Source organism: Tachyglossus aculeatus, unplaced genomic scaffold, assembly GCF_015852505.1.
Source record: "Tachyglossus aculeatus isolate mTacAcu1 unplaced genomic scaffold, mTacAcu1.pri scaffold_176_arrow_ctg1, whole genome shotgun sequence".
NCBI classification, from domain to species: Eukaryota; Metazoa; Chordata; class Mammalia; order Monotremata; family Tachyglossidae; genus Tachyglossus; species Tachyglossus aculeatus.
In genome coordinates, this window is record NW_024044897.1 from 1 (window position 1) to 19,166 (window position 19,166).

At 54.0% G+C, this 19,166-nt stretch overlaps 1 protein-coding gene across 1 annotated transcript; it reads left to right on the forward strand.

Annotated features, from left to right (window-relative positions):
• Positions 1–2,540: 2,540 nt before the first annotated feature.
• LOC119923332 (maestro heat-like repeat family member 5) lies at positions 2,541–14,896 on the forward strand. Its single transcript, XM_038742759.1, is given in 17 exon segments — positions 2,541–2,715; positions 3,259–3,320; positions 3,787–3,936; positions 9,824–9,978; positions 10,309–10,459; positions 10,803–10,863; positions 10,866–10,986; positions 11,401–11,538; positions 11,773–11,887; positions 12,159–12,302; positions 12,569–12,745; positions 13,117–13,272; positions 13,373–13,498; positions 13,846–13,948; positions 14,204–14,272; positions 14,627–14,650; positions 14,832–14,896. Coding segments are annotated over 17 exon segments (1,992 nt in total).
• The last annotated feature ends 4,270 nt before the right edge of the window (positions 14,897–19,166 follow it).

Consider the following 19,166-nt stretch of genomic DNA (forward strand, 5'->3'; position numbering starts at 1 on the left):
TACATATCTATTCTATTTATTTTATTTTGTTAGTATGTTTGGTTTTGTTCACTGTCTCCCCCTTTTAGACTGTGAGCCCACTGTTGGGTAGGGACTGTCTCCATACGTTGCCAACTTGTACTTCCCAAGCGCTCAGTACAGTGCTCTGCACACAGCAAGCGCTCAATAAATGCGATTGATTGATTGATTATGTATGTATGTGTATATAGACACACACATACATATATATACACATATACACACATTTGTGTACACATATACACACATATATGCATACACACATGTGTGTGTAATTCACATTATATTAATATGTTAGTATGATAATATTATATTAATATATTATATCTCTTTATTTAGTATATTTATGTCTTTCCTTCTTTCATTCATTCATGCAATCGTATTTATTGAGCACTGTGTGCAGAGCACTGTACCAAGCGCTTGGGAAGTGCAAGTTGGCAACGTATAGAGACGGTCCCTACCCGACAACAGGCTCACAGTCTAGAATATATATGTGTGTGTGTGTGATTTACATTATATCAATATATTACATAATTATTATATTAATATATCTATTTCTTTAGTATATTTATGTCTTTCTTTCGTTCTTTCATTCATTCAATCGTATTTATTGACCGCTTACTGTGTGCAGAGCACTGTACTAAGCGCTTGGGAAGTACAAGTTGGCAACATATAGAGACGGTCCCTACCCGACAATGGGCTCACAGTCTAGAATATGTGTGTGTATATATATGATTTACATTATATTCATATATTAATATAATATATTATATTAATATATTATATCTGTTTCTTTAGTATATGTGTCTCCTTTCATTCATTCATTTAATCGTATTTATTGAGCACTTACTGTGTGCAGAGCACTGTACTAAGCGCTTGGGAAGTACAAGTTGGCACAACATATAGAAACGGTCCCTACCCGACAACGGGCTCACAGTCTAGAATATATGTACGTGTGTGTATAATTTACATTATATTAATATATTAATATAATATATTATATAATTATTATATTAATATATCTGTTTCTTTAGAATATTTATGTCTTTCTTTCCTTCTTTCATTCATTCATTCAATTGTATTTACTGAGTGCTTACTGTGTGCAGACCATTGTACTAAGGGCTTGGGAAGTACAACTTGGCAACATATAGAGACGGTCCCTACCCGACAATGGGCTCCCCGTCTAGAATATATATGTTCATTCAATAGTATTTATTGAGTGCTTACTGTGTGCAGAGCACTAAGCGCTTGGGAAGTACAAGTTGGCAACACACAGAGACAGTCCCTACCCAGCAGCGGGCTCACAGTCTAGAATATATGTGTGTGTGTGTGTGTGTAATTTACATTATATTATTATATTAATAGAATATATTATGTAATTATTATATTAATATATTATATCTCTTTCTTTAGTATATTTATGTCTTTCCTTCTTTAATTCATTCATTCAATCGTATTGATTGAGCACTTACTGTGTGCTGAGCACTGTACTAAGCATTTGGGAAGTACAAGTTGGCAACATATAGAGATGGTCCCTACCCGACAACCGGCTCAAATTCTAGAATATATATGTATGTGGTGGGGGGGAGGGGGGCAGGGGGCACAGTCCACAAAGAAAGCCGGGAAAAGGCAGATCCTCAGGACACATGGACGAAGACTGCAGGTCAGAGACCATAGGTTGGGCTGGGGCAGGGGGGGATCGTGAGGAGGAAAGGAGGGGCGGGGGAGGGAAAAGGAGAGGGGCTCGAGCCCTTCCTGGCAACCGATTGCGATATACTACTGACGTCAGAGCCCGGGCGCGAGGGGTCTGACCGTTGGGGACAGGAAGTGTTCACTGGACCGTTGGCCGAGGTGTTGGTAGTGGTTGGAGAGTTAGTGGTGCTTTCCGCGGTAGTTTGGTGATTCGGAGCTTGAGAGTAGATTGGATCGTAGAGAGGAAAGAGAAGGATTTCGTTTATTTGTGGAGGGAAGGTGTTTGGGGAGGGCTAGGAAGAGGCGGGGGGGCTTGTTGTGGGCTAGGGAGGGGGGCTAGAGAGGGGCTAGGTGGAGGGGGGGACTTGTTGGGCTAGGGAAGGGGACTTTAGTTAGATTAGCGAACAGTAGAGTAGAGCAGAGTAGAGTAGCGTCGAGTGATAACGATCAGCGGAATGTCTCGATTCATCCGGTCAGTCCACTCTTGTGTCCGTGGGCCCGGGATGTGCTCAGCTGGGAGGGCAAGAGAAGGGGAACGGGCGGGGGTCCAGTCTGGGGCCAGGGTCTGGGGGCCGAGGGGAAGCAGGGGCTGAGAAGCAGGAGAAGTGAGGAGGCGAAGGGGAGGGGAGGAGGGGAGGGCAGCGGCAGTTATGGGAGGGGCTGGAGGTGCCTCCCCCCGCCCTTAACCTTCGAGGGGAGGCTGAGGCCGGGGACTGGGAGAGGTAGGTGCCCCATTCCAGGAGCCTCTTTCTACCCCCTTTTACATCTCCTTCTCTTTCAACTCTTCCTACTGCTCCAGGAGAATTTTTTCTCCGAGTGAGACCTCCAGGATGCGGCGCTTCCTGGAATGGGCCCGAAAGGTTCATTTCAGAAAGCTTTTCGCCCGCCCCTCCCGGGTCGCTCCAGCCCCCGAGGACACAGAGCTCAAGGAGGAAGTGATGAGCACCTTCCGGGTCGCTCCAGCCCCCGAGGACACAGAGTTCAAGGAGGAAGTGATGAGCAACGGTGAGGAGCCTGGGACACGGTAGTGGACAGAGTGCGGGCCTGGGAGACAGAAGGACCTGGGTTCTGATCCCTGCTCTGCCCCTGTCTGCTGGGTGAACTTGGGCAAGTCAGGTCACTTCCCCGTGCCTCAGTTACCTCATCAAGAAAATGGGGATCGATTGTGAGCCCGCATGTGAGACATGGACTGTGTTCGACATAATTACCTTCTGTTTACCTCAGCGCTTAATAGAGTGTCTGGCACAAAGTAAGCGCATAGCAAGTACCGTAACCAAAGTTAATAGAAAGAGGAGATGGAGGGTGGGGTGCAGAGGTCAGGTTTTTGGGGGTTTTTTTTGGGGGGGGGGGTTTGGGGGGTTGCGAGGTGCCGTGTGCAGCCCCGTCCTCAGAATGTTCTGGAGCTGGTGGGGTGTCTGGGGGAGGGAATTGGGGGCAGGGGGCAAAGAGACCCAGACACAATGCTTGGCACATAGTCAGCGCTTAACAAATACCATCATCATCATCACTGAGCGAGTTCTCACCGCGGGGTTTCTCCCTCCTTCCCAGAGCAGTGTTTTGATCTCGTGCTCAGTGAGCTCTACCGATCCCAGTCCCACGGCGATCTGGTGGTAAGAGCCAACACTCCCTGGGCCTGGTCATTCCTCTGGGCCTGGGCCTCTCCGGGGCCGGAGGTGTGAGGCTGGGGGAAGGGCGGGGAGGGGAGGGTCTCCCTACTATGTGAGGCGAGAGTGGGGAGGGGATAGGCCAGGGGGCCTGGGAGTCAGAAGGCCACGAGTTCTAATCCCTGCTCTTCCATCTGTCTGCTATGGAACCTTGGGTAAGTCATTTCACTTCTAGGGGCCTCAGTTCCCTCAATTGGAAAATGGAGATTGACAAAGTGTGCCCCAGGTGCTACGGGGACCATGTCTAACCCGATTTGCTTGGACCCACCCCAGGGCTTTATGCAGTGCCTGGCCCACTGTAAACTCTTAACAAATGTCACAAGTACTATTATTATTATTGCTATAATTGTTGTTACTATTAAGTGGTCAGAATGTCCCATCGCTCCTTGACCCCTGCTTCTCCTCCCACCAGTCCTGGTCCAGGAACCTAACTTCGCCCCAGCTGAGTAACCTCTCCCTCCAAGTCCTGAATTGTTTGAGGAGCCCCAACCTGACCAGGGTGGGGCAGGCAATGCGGATACTCTCCATCCTGCTTCAGGTGAACACAGCCTTAGAAAATCAGGTAGGAACCTGGGGGTGGGGGGAGGGAAGGGTCTGAGGAGGGAGGGGCTGGGAGAGGGATTGACCTTTGATGTCAGGCAATAAGTGGCGTGTTGGGGTGGGGGGCTCGGGATTGTAGACCAACTGAGAGACACAAGAGACAGTGGTGTGACACAAGTCACAGAAAGAGGCAGTTTCCCAGTGTCTCCTAGACCCTAGGCCTGGGAAACAGAAGGGCCTGTATTCCAATCCTGGCTCTGCTACCTGGCTGCTGTGTGATTTTAGCAAGTCACTCCACATCTCTGGGCCTCAGCTCCCTCATGTGAAAAATGGGGATCAAGACACTGAGCCCTATGTGGTACAGCTACTGTATCCATCCCGATAATCGTGCACCTACACCAGCGTTAAGTGCAGTGCCTGCCACATGCCAAGTGCTTAACCAATACAATAAACCCTGATTGTAGCCAGTCCCTCTGATGTAAGCCAGCACCATCGATCGATGGTATCCATCGAGTGATCACTGGACTAAGAGCTTGGGAGAGTACCACACAGTAGAGTCTGTGGACAAATTCTCTGTCCCCAACAAGCTTACAGTCTAGAAGTGGGAGACGGACATGATGACCAATAAATGATTTGGGGATTCTCTATGGTTTCCTGGTCTTGGGGCTGTCTGTCACCTGAGACCTCCCTCACTCTCCTCAAGTCACAATTAGGCGGTAGTCAGATCCCCCTGCTCCCACAGGGAAATACTACTCCGGCTACTTCCCCATTTCCCTAAAGGTGGGGCCCTAGAAGGTAATTGTATCACACAAGAAAGATCCTGGACCTTTGCCTTATCCAAATCCTTTCCTGAGCCCATTGTGCCTTTTTGGCTGCTCAACCATTAGGCTGAGGATTTCCTAGACAGGAAGGCATTCTCTCATTTGCCACGTCTAAATTGGAGACCCACCGTGTACCCATATATACAGGGTCCCATCCTCACCAAAAGAAACTCAACAGGAAATGGAATGCTAAATATCACAAAAATTCCTGGAAGATGGGCACAGGAAGCTCATAACCTTGGCATGAGCATCGACTCCACTATCCCCTTCCACCCACACAGTCCGGCCAGCAATCAATTCCCTCAATTCTACCTTCACAATATCGCCCCCATCCCCCCTTCCACTCCATCCAATCGGCTATCACACTTATGCAAGCACTTATTCTATCCCTCCTTGATTAGTGTAACAGCCTCCTTGCTGACCTCCCTGCCTCCTCTCTCTCCACACTCCAGTCCACACTCCATTCTGCTTCCTGAAACATTTTCCTGCAAAAACGTTCAGACCATGTTTCCCCACTCCCCAAGAAATTCCAGCTGGGGCTTATCAGTGGAAAGAGCACGGGCCTGGGAGTTGGAGGTCATGGGTTCTAATCCCGGCTCCCCTACATTGCTGCTGTGTGACCTTGGGCAAGGCACTTAATTTCTCTGAGCCTCGGTTACCTCATCTGTAAAATGGGGATTAAGACTGTGAGCCCCACGTGGGACAACGTGATCACCCTGTATCCCCCCAGCACTTAGAACAGTGCTTGGCACATAGTAAGCGCCTAACAAATTCCATCATCATTATTATTGTATTATTATCCAGCTTTGTTTCAAACAAACACTCCTCACCCTGGCCTTTAAAGCACTTCATCGCTTTGTCCCCTCCTACCTTACCTTGCTTCTCTCCTACTTCAACCCAGGCAGCATGCTTCGTTCCTCTAACGCTAATCTTCTCACTTTACCGTGATCTTTTCTATCTTGCCGTCGACCTCACGCCCACATCCTCACCCTGGCCCAGAATGCCTGCCCTCTTTCATATCAGACAGACAACAATAGCAATTGTAATGGTATTCCTTCAGCGCTTACAATGTGCTAAGCAATCAATCAATCAATCAGTCAATCGTATTTATTGAGCGCTTACTGTGTGCAGAGCACTGTACTAAGCGCTTGGGAAGTACAAGTTGGCAACATATAGAGACAGTCCCTACCCAACAGTGTGCTCACAGTCTAGAAGGGGGAGACAGAGAACAAAACCAAACATATTAAAAAAATAAAATAAATAGAATATATATGTACAAGGAAAATAAATAAGTAAATAAATAGAGTAGTAAATATGTACAAACATATATACATATATAGAGGTGCTGTGGGGAAGGGAAGAGATAAGACGGGGGAATGGAGAGGGGGACGAGTGGGAGAGGAAGGAGGGGGCTCTGTCTGGGAAGGCCTCCTGGAGGAGGGGAGCTCTCAGTAGGGCCTTGAAGGGAGGAAGAGAGCTAGCTTGGCGGTTGTTGGGAGAGAGGGCATTCCAGGCCAGGGGGATGACGTGGGCCGGGGGTCGACAGCGGGACAGGCGAGAACGAGGCGCGGTGAGGGGATTAGCGGCAGAGGAGCGGAGGGGGCGGGCTGGGCTGTAGAAGGAGAGAAGGGAGGTGAGGTAGGAGGGGGCGAGGTGATACAGAGCCTTGAAGCCGAGGGTAAGGAGCTTCTGCCTGATGCACAGATTGATTGGTAGCCACTGGAGATTTTTGAGGAGGGGAGTAACATGCCCAGAGCGTTTCTGGACAAAGGCAATCCGGGCAGCGGCGTGAAGTATGGATTGAAGTGTGGAGATAAACGAGGAGGGGAGATCAGAGAGGAGGCTGATACAGTAGTCCAGACGGGATAGGATGAGAGCTTGAACGAGCAGGGTAGAGGTTTGGATGGAGGGGAAAGGGCAGATCTTGGCAATGTTGCGGAGCTGAGACCGACAGGTTTTGGTGACGGCTTGGACGTGAGGGGTGAATGAGAGAGCGGGGTCGAGGAGGACACCAAGGTTGCGGGCTTGTGAGACGGGAAGGATGGTAGTGCCGTCCACAGTGATGGGAAAGTCAGGGAGAGGGCAGGGTTTGGGGGGGAAGACAAGGAGTTCAGTCTTGGAGTTTTAGGTGGCGGGCAGACATCCAGATGGAGATGTCCTGAAGGCAGGAGGAGATGCGAGCCTGGAGAGAGGGGGAGAGAGCAGGGGCAGAGATGTAGATTTGGGTGTCATCAGCGTAGAGATGATAATTGAAGCCGTGGGAGCAAATGAGGTCACCAGGGGAGTGAGTGTAGATCGAGAACAGAAGGGGACCGAGAACTGAACTTTGGGGAACACCCACAGCAAGGGGATGGGAGGAGGAGGAGGAGCCTGCAAAAGAGACTGAGAATGAACGACCGGAGAGATAAGAGGAGAACCAGGAGAGGACAGAGTCTGTGAAGCCAAGGTCGGATAGCGTGTTGAGGAGAAGGGGGTGGTCCACAGTGTCGAAGGCAGCTGAGAGGTCGAGAAGGATTAGGATAGAGTATGAGCCGTTGGATTTGGCAAGCAGGAGGTCATTGGTGACCTTTGAGAGGGCAGTTTCCGTGGAATGTAGGGGACGGAAGCCAGACTGGAGGGGGTCGAGGAGAGAGTTGGTGTTGAAGAATTAGAGGAAGCACGTGTAGACACCTCGTTCAAGGAGTTTGGAAAGGAATGGTAGGAGGGAGATGGGGCGATAACTAGAAGGTGAGGTGGGGTCAAGAGAGGGTTTCTTTAGGATGGGAGAGACATGGGCATGTTTGAAGGCAGAGGGGAAGGAACCAGTGGAAAGTGAGCGGTTGAAGATGGAAGTTAAGGAGGGGAGAAGGGACGGAGCGAGAGATTTCATGAGATGAGAGGGAATGGGGTCAGAAGCACAGGTGGCCGGAGTAGCACTTGAGAGGAGGGAGGAGAGCTCCTCTGAGGGTACCGCTGGGAAGGATGGGAGAGTAGCAGAGAGTGTTGAGAGCCGGGGGGTTGGAGAAGGTGGGGGAGTGACTTTGGGGAGGTCGGACCTGATGGATTTAATTTTATCAATGAAGTAGGAGTCCAGATCGTTGGGGGTGAGGGAAGGAGGAGGGGGAGGAACCGGGGGCCTGAGAAGGGAGTTGAATGTACGGAAGAACTGATGAGGATGATGCCCTGGAATAGATACAAGGTTATCAGGTTGTCCCACTTGAGGCTCACAGTCTTAATTTCCATTTTACAGACGAGGTAACCGAGGCACAGAGAAGTTAAGTAATTTGCCCAAAGTAACACAGCTGTCAAGTGGTGGTGCCGGGATTAGAACCCTCGACCTCTGACTCCCAAGCCCGCGCTTTTCCCACTGAGCCACACTGCTTCTCTGCTTCAGATACTTTCTGTCCCCCACTTCGAAACCTTAATGAAGGCAGTGCTCTTCCAAAAAGCCTACCCTGACTAGGCCCGACTCTCCTCTTCTCCCACTCCCTTCTGTGCCGCTCTCACTTGCTCCTTCATTCATCTTCACTCTGATCCCCCCGGCACATCGGTATGAATCTGCTTAGAACTGTAATTTATTGACTTTTTATCTATTTATCATTTACTGATTTATATTAATGCCTGTCGCCTCCTCAAGACTGTAAGCACGTCGTGGGCAGGAATGTGTTTGTTGGTTGTTCTAATTTACTCTCCCAAGCGCTTAGTACAGTGCCGGACACACTGTAAGCGCTCAGTGACTGCGGTTGAATGACTGAGTGAAGGAATGAACGAATAGAAATCAGTAACTAAAGTGAACCTATCATTTCTCCCCATCTGTCATCTCCACAAAACTGGCAAGTTTTATCTGCAATGGCAATTTTTCCAGATCTGGAAACCAAAGGATTAGGCATTCTGAGACCTACATTTTCCTAATTTTCTATCTTCCCGTGTGTCTGTACTATTTAATGATGTCCCTGTTGCACAACACAACTTCTTAGGGTACCGTTGCAGGTGAAATGTGGCCCTGGGAATCGTGGCGGTGTGCACATAAAATAGTTTTCCGAATACCCAATCCTGATTTATTTTCGGTTACGCCCAGCTGAACGAGCAGTAGCGCAGTGAGGCAATACTCAAAATTGTTCCACAGGACAGGACTCATTGGAATATCTATTTATGAGTCTATCAAATTTTTAAAAATGGGAGTTTTATAAGGGCAGTGAACAATACTAAACATCCAAGAACAGGAAAAATCAGTCAGTCAATCATATTTTTAAGCACTTCCGGTGTTCAGGGCACTGTACTAAACGAATGGGAGAGTCCGATATAACAGCAAATGAAGCCATTCCCTGTCCACCATGTGCTGTCAGTCTAGAGGGGGGAGACAGATAGTAAGAGAAAGCAAAAAATGAGAGATACGGACGTGAGTGCCGTGGGGCTGGCTGGCTGACCGGCTGGCTGGGGGAATGAATAAAGAGAGCAGGTCATGGTGACGCAGAAGCGAGTGGGAGAAGAGGAGAGGGCGGGGGCTTAGTCAGGGAAGACTTCGTGGAGGAGATGTGCCTTCAGTAAGTCATTGCCTGTCGGATCTGAGGAGAGGGGGCGTTCCAGTCCAGAGGTGTGTCATGGGCGATAGGTTGGCAGAAGTCTGGATGAGATGGAGGTAGAGTGAGTACCTTGAATACAGTAAGTACAGTGAGGAAGTTGGCATTAGAAGTGCAAAGTGCGCGGGCTGGGTTGTCGTAGAAAATCAGCAGGAAATAGGGGGCAAGGTGGTGGTGTGCTTACCCACTGGTGAGGAGTTTCTGCCTGCTGTGGAAGTGGACGGGCAACCACTGGAGGTTTTTGAGGAGCGGGAGTCTTTCGCTCTCCCTTCTGCGGCTTCTTCCCACTCAGTTCGCCAGCACTTCCGGTCCCCTGCTCTGTGGACTGGAGCCAGACTAGCAGACCTGGGCCTGGGAGGCGGTGCGGCCTTCACCGCTTTGCTGCTTGGGGCCCAGACGGCCGGGCCGGGCAGGGTTCATGGGCTGGGGGCGGAGGGGGGTCGGTGGGAGTGGGGGACACGACGGGAAGGGATGTCTGGTGGGGTTGTCGAGTTCGACTTTGACCGTCTGCCTCCCCACTGAGCTACAGGCGGCCGACTTGGCAAGGAGTGTGTTGGAGCACCACATCTCCTCCGAACCCCAGGCTGGGAAGACCCTCTTCAAGGAAGCCCTGGCCCTGCTGGCCTGTCACCACACTCGGGAGACAGTGCAGGTCTTCCTCGAGTACTCAATACCTCTGAACAGGTACGGCCACCATCGCCCCCCAGCTCCTCTGGACGGAAAGGCCCCAGCTGGGACAGACCCGGGATGAACGACAACGGATACCTCCGGGGTGGGGGCCTAGGGCGAACTTCGGCAGCTGTATGGAGCCTGGGGGCCTCGGCTCTCCTTGGTCTCCTCCTGAGGGGCCGGTCCTGGATGGGAGGTGCAGGCAGGTGAGTGGTGAGGAGATTCCCAGGCCCCCAAGGCTGCAATCCAGGGTCCCCGCAATGCCCTGGTCCCCTCTGGGGCGGGATCCTGGGCCGGTGCCGGGAGAGAGGTGGGAAAAGTTGAGTCCGGGTTGTAGCTCTACAGGCAGGTCCTCGAGGTTTGGAAATCTGTCGGGGCGGATGCTTCCATCGCCTCCTGCATGACGCAGGAACTGCTCCGTAGAGTGTTGGTACGACCTCTACCTGAGGAGAGCAACGGGACCGAGTGGGAGAGGCACACCCGAGGCTCCATCGCGGTGAGACCCAGAAGAACGGATCGAAGGGCAGGCCTGGCTGGAGCCCGCAGCACTTAGCACTGAGCCCCACCCCTGCCCCACATCTTCCCACTCCTTCCGACCCATCCCCTGCTGCCTGGGGAGGTTGCCCAGGGCGCCAGGAGTGGTAGTCGGGGGCTGTCCTCGAGGGCACTGGAGACCAAGCCCCGAGAGGGGCCACCGAGCTGGGTGCTGCCTAACCCTGCCTGGGGCTTCGGCTCAGAGTGGTCCCCGGGTGTGGGGTCAAAGGGAGCCGTGGACAGAGGCCAGGGGGCAGGTCGGGTTGGGGGGAACTTCTGGCTGAGACCATGTACCACTCCACCAGGATGTGAACACGCTATATGAGCTTCTCTTTGCTGTGGAGTACTCGGAGGCTGTGGCTCGACTCCCCCCCAGCTCTTCCTGGCCTTCATCATCCAGATCCACTATGTGCTGGAGCTGGGTCTGGTGGGGGAACGAGTGCTCTTGGCCGTGGAACCCACCGTCCCCTCTGCCCTCAGTCTCTGGAGGTAAGCGACCGGAGGGATGTGGAGCTGGGGGAGAGGGACCCGTGAAAGAGATATGCCAAGTGAGGATGGCTCATCCCCCGATCACCGGACAGATCCCTCGAGGACTCTGAATTGGGGCCGGGGGCTCCAGGGGGCCGGGGAGCCGATGGGCCGTGGGTCTGGGAGGCCGGAGATGGCAGAAATTCCAGGGAGCTCCTGGTCCAGGTTGACCCTGCTGGGCTGGGGACCAAACATGGCAGGGATGGGGGATTTGGAGGTCAAGTCTCGTGTGTCCTACCCCTGGGAGTAGGGCTTACCTGTGGCAGGACAAGACTTTTTGGGGACATGCCCAGAATCGGCAGGACTGACGGACACCCTCTGGTCCTCTCGCACCACCCACCTCGCCCTGAACCCCCAAACCCTCGTTGCTTTCAGGACGGCCCTGGAGGCCCTGAGGGGGCTTCTGTCCACCAGAGGATGTTGGCAGAGCTTCATAGCCATGGAGTTGCAGGATGGTTGGCACCTCTTCTCATCCGTCAACACCTTCCAGGAGGCCGTGGCCCTTATGGCCAGGTGTGTGTGTGTGTGTGTGTGTGTGTGTGTGTGTGTGTGTGTGTGAGAGAGAGAGAGAAAGAGAAGGGGGGGCAGCGGGCAGGATCCCCCAAGAAATTGGTCTGGACGAGCGGGTGGGGAGTAGCCTCCGCAGTTAACTGCCCTACCTTTGGCCCTCCCCGAGCTCCTATTCCCCGGCTCCGGGACTTCCCGCACTCCTCTCTGAGTTCAGCCCTGCGGGGCTCTTTCACCCAGGACCCTGGTTCAGAGCAGTTGCCCGATGGTAGCCGAACTCCTGCAAATGGTGGCCAGCTCTTTGAAGGAGAAAGACCCGCAGGGCCGAAGTGTGGCCATGTGGCTGCTGGCCGAGGTAAGAACAGGGGTCCAGGGCCCTGGAGAGACGGCTTGGATCCGCAGTGGGCACTGTCACCTTCAGCCAGGGACCCCCGGACCCCGAACCCCGGGTGAGAGGGTGGGCAGAGGTTGGAGGGAAGCGGGGAGGTACTGGTCCCCGCCCCCGTCCCAAACAGGTTGGCACTCGTTGCCCCCTCTCTGCGGGTCCCGGCTCCGCCTTCCCGAGCATCAGACTCCCGCCCCCTTCGCCTACGCGGTCCACTCGCAGACACGGTTTTCTGTGGCAGTTGATCTGGACGCCCTGCATGGAGACTGCCCTGGATCCCGAGGTCGTGCGGTTCATCTTCCAGGACGGCCTAAAGGACCCCGACCCCGTGGTGAGAGCCATCAGACTGCAGGCCCTCAGCAGCCTGCCCCTCAACCACGACAAGGTCAGGGGCCCAGTCCTAGGGCCACCCCCATATTGTGTAGGGCCGGGGGGAACACCAGCCCGCGACGCGGGCAGTCTTTGAGAGCACCCCGCCCCCGGGGAGGGCCCAGTTCGGACAGGGGAAGCGGGGCGACAAAGGACGCCCGGGAACGGTCGGGGGCGGCCCCGGGGTGGGCAGTCCGGGGGGGGGCCCGGGATCGAGGGGCCAGGGGAGCCGTCTCGGGGCGGACCGCCTCACCGTCGCCCTCTTTGCCCTCGTCTCCTCAGGACCCAGTGCTCATTGCTCAGCTCCCCTTCCTCCTGGATGGCATCACCCAGAAGGACCAGGAGGGGCTCCTAGCGGCCATGGACGCGGCGACTCTCACCGCACGCAGCCTGGGCAGTCGGGGGCTCGGCCACCTCCGTAAGGATATCGTCCTCATGCTGAACCCGTTCCTTGACGACGTAAGTCTGAGGGTTTCGAGGGGACAAGGGAGCAGCCGTCGCAGGGCCGGAGCCCGGGAACTCCCACCCCTATCCCAGCTGTGCCAGAGCCCAGAGGCGGCCGCTTCCACAGCTCCCAAAGGGCTAGGGGCATCAGCTGCCCTTCCGCAGCTCGTCAGACCCGCGGCGAGCCAAGGCTCACCGCCACCTCCCGCCCGGCACTGCGTCCCCCCCGCCCCATGCCGGCGATGTCCTCGCTCCTTCCTCTCCCCCCGAAGACCTCAGTCCCTACGTTGTCCTTGCCCTGGGGTCCCCAGCCCCCGCTCCGGTGCCCGCAGCCCTCCCCTCATCTCCTGCCCCTCCCACACACTCCACCGGGGATTTCTCCTCAGGAGAGACCCCAAGTGAGGGTGGCAGCCCTGGAGCTGCTGGCAGCCGTGGCCAGCAGCTGTCTGACGGTTCCAAAACCCCGCCTCCATCATAAGCTGATCTGCTGCCTCCTCCCCAAACTCTTCCACCTGAAGGACGAGCACCCGACAGTGGCCAAAGTGAGTCTCCCCCAACCTCTACAGTACCCATCCTCTCTGGGACCCTGGTCCGGGGCTCTGCCGCCCCCTGACACCAACGCCTCGGGTTCTCTGTTTCCAGAAAGCCAGATATACATTCTTCTGGCTGGCCCAGAATATCGGCTGGAGGGACTCCAGAGTCGTCGGATGGATGTTGAGGTGGGAAGAGAGGGAGAGCACGGCCTATGGTACCATCTGGACGGCCTTGGTGAGTATGTCAGGGATGGGTGGGGGCTGGGAGGGGGTGTCATTGGATCTGGGGTGGTAACTGTGGGGGTGGATCCCTTCTGCGGGGCACATCGGTGAGATGTTGGGTAATTATTCCGTACACAGCACTGTACCGAGCTCCTCGGAGAGCACAGTTGAATGGTTGGTGGACACGTTCCCGGCCCGCAATGACCTTACCGTATAGAGGGGTTGATTTGCGAAAGGGACCAGGAGGAGGTTGAGAGCCCCGTGTCCTGTAGTGGAAGTGGAAGTTGGAGTGTTGGGGCACATCGTCAAGGAGGTTGGGGATGGTTTGGGGTCTCTCACTTTCCTTCTCCTCCTCCCCAGATGAAGAGCTTTGGGGACTTCCATCCCATTTTCTTGTCCCAAGCTCTGGCCTATACCAACTGCATCCAAACAGATGTGAAATTTGCGGCCGTTGTCTTCCTCGGTGAGTGAGGAGTGGAGGGCACTGGGGAAAGCAAGCAAACATACAAACCAAAAACCAACAAAGTAATGTCACACCATCTGGCCCGACCCCTTTTCTTGGCCAGATCCCAGAGGAGGCCTCTCTTGGCTCCTCCTCCCTGACTCCGGGGGCTGGATATGGAAGCCAAGTCCTTCCAGCAGCCCTTCCGGGAAGCGGGTGGACGGATGGATGGGCAAACAAACGAGGAAAATAATGGTTTGTTTCCTTTCCCCACAGTACACACCATCACTCTCTATCCCGCAAGCCCGCTGCTCTCCGACAAGATGTTCAAAATCATTTTCCAGAGTGAGTCCTAACAAAGACACGCACCCTTTCCATCTGTCCCCTAATCTCTCTCTCTCTCTCTCTCTCTCATTGTCTATCCCTCTTCTGTCTCTCGCCATGCTCTGTGCTTCCTCCTCTGTCTTGCTTTTTCTCTTTCACTCGCCTTTCTGAATGCTGGCCCTCTGAGCCTCTAGCAGCTATTTCCCCCTAGACTGCTAGCTCCTTATGGGTTGGGAGATCTGTCTGCTCATTCTAGTTGACTATATTCTCCCTAGCGCTTAATGCAGTGCTATGCACATGGTAAGCGCTCTGGAAATACCATTCACTAACGGATTGATTTCTCTGTCTTCTTCTTTCCTCTGTCTCGTGTTTCAGGATTTCCCATCTCCGCAGCCCTGGGTGGGTGGTGGTAGAAGAACAGAACGAGGCAAGGGGAAGTTATGGGCTCAGGAGATTGGAGTTGGATGGGGAGTGGAGGACTCTTCCCATGTCCCCGGGGCATGATCAAAGTCGTGGAGGGGAACAGCTTCTAGTGGAGGACTGCCTTGTATCACACGTGTTCTTTACCACCCCTTTTCAGAAATTGAAGCTCTGAAAAACGACTCCTCGTCCAAGATCCGCAGATTCCTGAACACCTACGAATGAAGACAGAAAGAGAACGATGAACCGTTCTTCTTCTGAGGGTCCCCACCCCGTGGGAGAAAAAAAACCTAGGAGGACGAGGTGGCATCAGGACGGTCCTGTGGCACCGGGTCTGGAGCAGCGGGGGCTGCCTTGGGACCTGCCATGGGTTCTGGCCCCAGACGAATGGACAGAATCTCGTCCCGAGACAGCCATGTGAGGGAAGGTGGCTCACGGGACTCGGCCCTCTCCGAGATCCCCCAATTTTGCTTTGGCCGCCGCCGGGAGCATGGAGGCCAGCCTGGGTGTGGACTCTAACTCCAGGACTCTGGGACGGTGGGGACAGGACCGAGCCAGTGTCAAACTCCCACTTCTATCCCGAGGGGTGGGGCCTGACTTTCCTTCAGCCAGCGGGATGGTAGGGAGTTGGGGCGGGGTTTAGATTGGAGTGCCACTAGAGTCTATGGTTGCGGCGGAGAAGGGGTGACCCGTCGGCCCTGGACTGTTCGGCCCCCAGGCTTCTGGGACACTGTTCATCAGGTCCCAAGGTCACAGGTCAGAACTGGATTCCAGGCTCAAAATTAGGCTGTTAGCATTCAAAGTAGGTTGTTAGATAAGAACAGATATAATAGTAGGTTGTTAGCTTTAAAAGTAGGCTATTAGCTTTAAAAGCAGGCTGTTAGGTGAAAACAGATTTAAAAGTAGGCTCTTAGCGCTGATGTAGACTGTTAGCTTTAAAAACAGGCTGTTAGCATTTAAAAGTAGGCTGTTTTAAAATTAAAATAGGCTGTTAGCATTAAAAGTAGGCTGTTAGCTTTAAAAGCAGGCTGTTAGATAAAAAGATTCAAAAGCAGGCTGTTAGCATTAACACAGACTGAAAAATTGGCTGTTAGCTAAAAACAGACTAAAAAGCAGGCTGTTAGCATTAAAAGTAGGTTGATAGGTAAAAACAGATTTAATAGGTTATCTTAGGGTTAGGTTTAAGGTTGGGTTAGGGTTAGGGGTTAGAGTTAGGGTTAGGGTTAGGGTAAGGGTTAGGGTTAGGGTTGTTAGAGTTAGGGTTAGGGTTAGGGGTTAGGGATAGGGGTTAGTGTTAGGGTTAGAGTTAAGTTTAGGGTTAGGGTTAGGGTTAAGTTTAGGGTTAGGGTTAGGGTTTAGGGTTAGGGTTAGGGTTAGGGGTTACGGTTAGGGTTAGGGTTAGTGTTAGGGTTAGGGTTAGGATCCAGGTTCTCTTCGTCTGCCTCATCCTGGCCTTCCTTCTCCTCAAGATCGTGGACCTCCGACTTCTGCTGATCCTCTTCTTCTTCTGCCTGGTCCTGGCCCTCCCTCTTCCGTCTGGTCCTGGGCCTCCTCCTCCACTTGCTCCTGGCTCTCCTCCTCCCAGTGATCTTTTTCCGACTTCTGCTGTCTCATCTGTACTCTCAGCTTCTTCACCTGGGCCTCGTCCTCCACCACATGGTCCTGACCCTCCGAACCCACCTGGACATGGCCATTCTCCACTGCCTGGTCCTGGCCCTCCTACCCCATCTGGCCCCTCCACCTGACCCAGGCCCTTATCCTCTGCTTGTACTTGGTTCCTGCCTTTAGCCTGGTCTTAACCCTCTTCCTCCTCATGATCCAGTTCCTCCTCCGTCTGGTCCTGGGCTTCCTCCTCCACCTTCTCCTGGCTCTCCTCCTCCGAGTGATATTTGTCCCAACTCCTCTCTCTAATCTCCACTCCCCTCCTTCGCCTGGGCATGGCACTGCTCCTCCACATGGTCCTTACCCTCCTCACCCACCTGGTCTTGGCAATGCTCCTCTGCCTAGTCCTGGCCCTCCTAACCCATCTGGTAACTCAACCTGGCACTCGTCCTCATCCTCTGCTTTGTCTTGTTTCTCTCCTTCAGACTGGTCTTAACCCTCTTCCTCTTCATGATCCAGTTCCTCCCCTGCCTGGTCCTCGCTCTCCTGCTCTGCTAGATCCTGTGCCTCTCATTTTCCTGGTCTTGGCCTCCTTCTTGTTCTTTTCCTGGCCCTCCAACTCTCCCTGGTACTAGTAATGCTCCTGAACCAAACACTGGCCCTTCACCTCCGCCTTATCCTGGCCTTCGTCCTCGTCCATCTAGATCGCCTCCTCCTCCTCCTTGTTTTGGCCCTCCTCCTCCTTCGTTCCACGTCCTCTTCCTCTGCCTCTTCCTGGCCTTCCTTCTACCCCATATCCTATCCCTCCTCCTTCTGCTGATTCTCTTCTTCTTTTTCTGCCTGGTCCTAGCCCACCTCCATCTACCTGGTCCTGGGCCTCCTCCTCCACCTGCTCCTGGCTCTCCTCCTCCCAATGACCTTTTTCCCTCCTCCTCTGTCTGATCTTCTCTCCCTTCCTTCGCCTGGGCCTGGCACTCCTCCTCCACATGGTGCTGACCCTCCTCACCCACCTGGTCTTGGCCATCCTGCACTGCCTCGTCCTGGGCCTTCTACCCCATCTGACTCCACCAGCTGGCACTGGCCCTCATCCTCTGCTTGGTCATGGGTCTCGCCTTCAGCCTGGTCTTAAGCTTCTTCCTCCTCATGATCCAGTTCCTACTCTGCCTGGCCCTGGCCCACCTCCTCACCTAGATCGTACGCCTCCTCCTTCTCTTCGTCTTGGCCTCCTTCTCGTTCTTTTCCTGGCCCTCCAACTCTTCCTGGTACTGGTAATCCTCCCGCATCAAACACTGGCCCTCCAGCTCCGCTTTGCCCTGGCTTTCGTCCTCGGCCAGATCCTGGCTCACCTGTAACCTCCATCTGGTACTTGTCTTCCTCGTCCATCTAGGCCGTCTCCTCTTTTTCCTAGTCTTTGCCCTACTCCTCCCTCGGTATCGAGTGAGGTCCTATTCCTCTGCGTCATCCTGGCCTTCTTTCTCCTCCGGATCCTGGCCCTCCTGCTTCTTCTGATCCTCTTCTTCTTCTGCCTTGTCCTGGCCCACCCCCATCCGTCTAATCCTGGGTTTCCTCCTACACATGCTCCTGGCCCGCCTCCTCCCATTGAACTATTTCCCACCTCCTCTGTCTCATCTTTACTCTCCTCCCTCGCCTGGGCCTGGCACCCCTCCTCCACATGGTCCTGACCCACCTCACCCTCCTTGCCCTGGCCATCCTCCACTGCCTGGTCTTGGCCCTCCTACCCCATCTGGCACCTCCACCTGGCACTGGCCCTCATCCTCTGCTTGGTCTTAGTTCTCGCCTTTAGCCTCGTCTTAACCCTCTTCCACTTCATGGTCCAGATCCTCCTCTGCCTGGACCTGGCCCTCCTCCACTACTAGATCCTGCACCTAATCCTTCTCTTGGTCTTGGTCTCCTTCCTGTTCTTTTCCTAGCCCTCCAACTCTTCCAGGTACAAGTAATCCTCCTGAACCAAACACTGGCCCTTCAGCTCCGCCTTGTACTGACCTTCGTCCTCGGCCAGATCCTGGCTCTCCTGGGTTCTCCACCTAGTACTTGCCTCCCTCCTCCATCTAGGTCGCCTCCTCCTCCTCCTCCTAGTTTTGGCCCTCCTCCTCCTTCGTTCCAGGTCCTTTTCTTCTACCTCATCCTGGCCTTCCTTCTGCCCCATATCCTATCCCTCCTCCTTCTGCTGATCCTCTTCTTCTTCTTCTGCCTAGTCCTGGCCCCACCCCATCTGTCTGCTCCTGGACCTCCTCCTCCACCTGCTCCTGGCTCTCCTCCTCCCAATGATCTTTTCCCCACCTCCTCTATCTGATCTTCACTCCCCTCCTTCGCCTGGGCCAGGCACTCTTCCTCCACATGGTCCTGACCCTCCTCACACACCTGGTCTTGGACATCCTCCTCTGCCTGGTCCTGGCCTTCCTACCCCATCTGGCTTCTCCACCTGGCACTGGCCCTCATCCTCTTCTTGGTCTTGGTTCCCGCCTTTAGCCTGGTCTTAACCCTCTTCCTCCTCATGATCCAGTTACTCCTCTGCTTGATCCTGGCTTCCTCCTCAGCTAGATCCTCCGCCTCCTCCTTCTCTTGGTGTTGGCCTCCTTCTCGTTCTTTTCCAGGCCCTCCAACTCTTCCTGGTACTGGTAATCCTCCTCTACCAAACACTGGCCCTCCTACTCCGGCTACTCTTGGCCTTCGTCCTCGGCCAGTTCCTGGCTCTCCTGGGGCCTAAAACTGGCACTTGCCTTCCTCGTCCATCTAGCCCGCCTCCTCCTTCTACTGGTTTTGGCCCTCCTCCTCCCTCGATCCAGGTCCTCTTCGTCTGCCTCATCCTGGACCTCGTTCTCCTACAGATCGTGGACCTCCTACTTCTGCTGATCCTCTTCTTCTTCTGCCT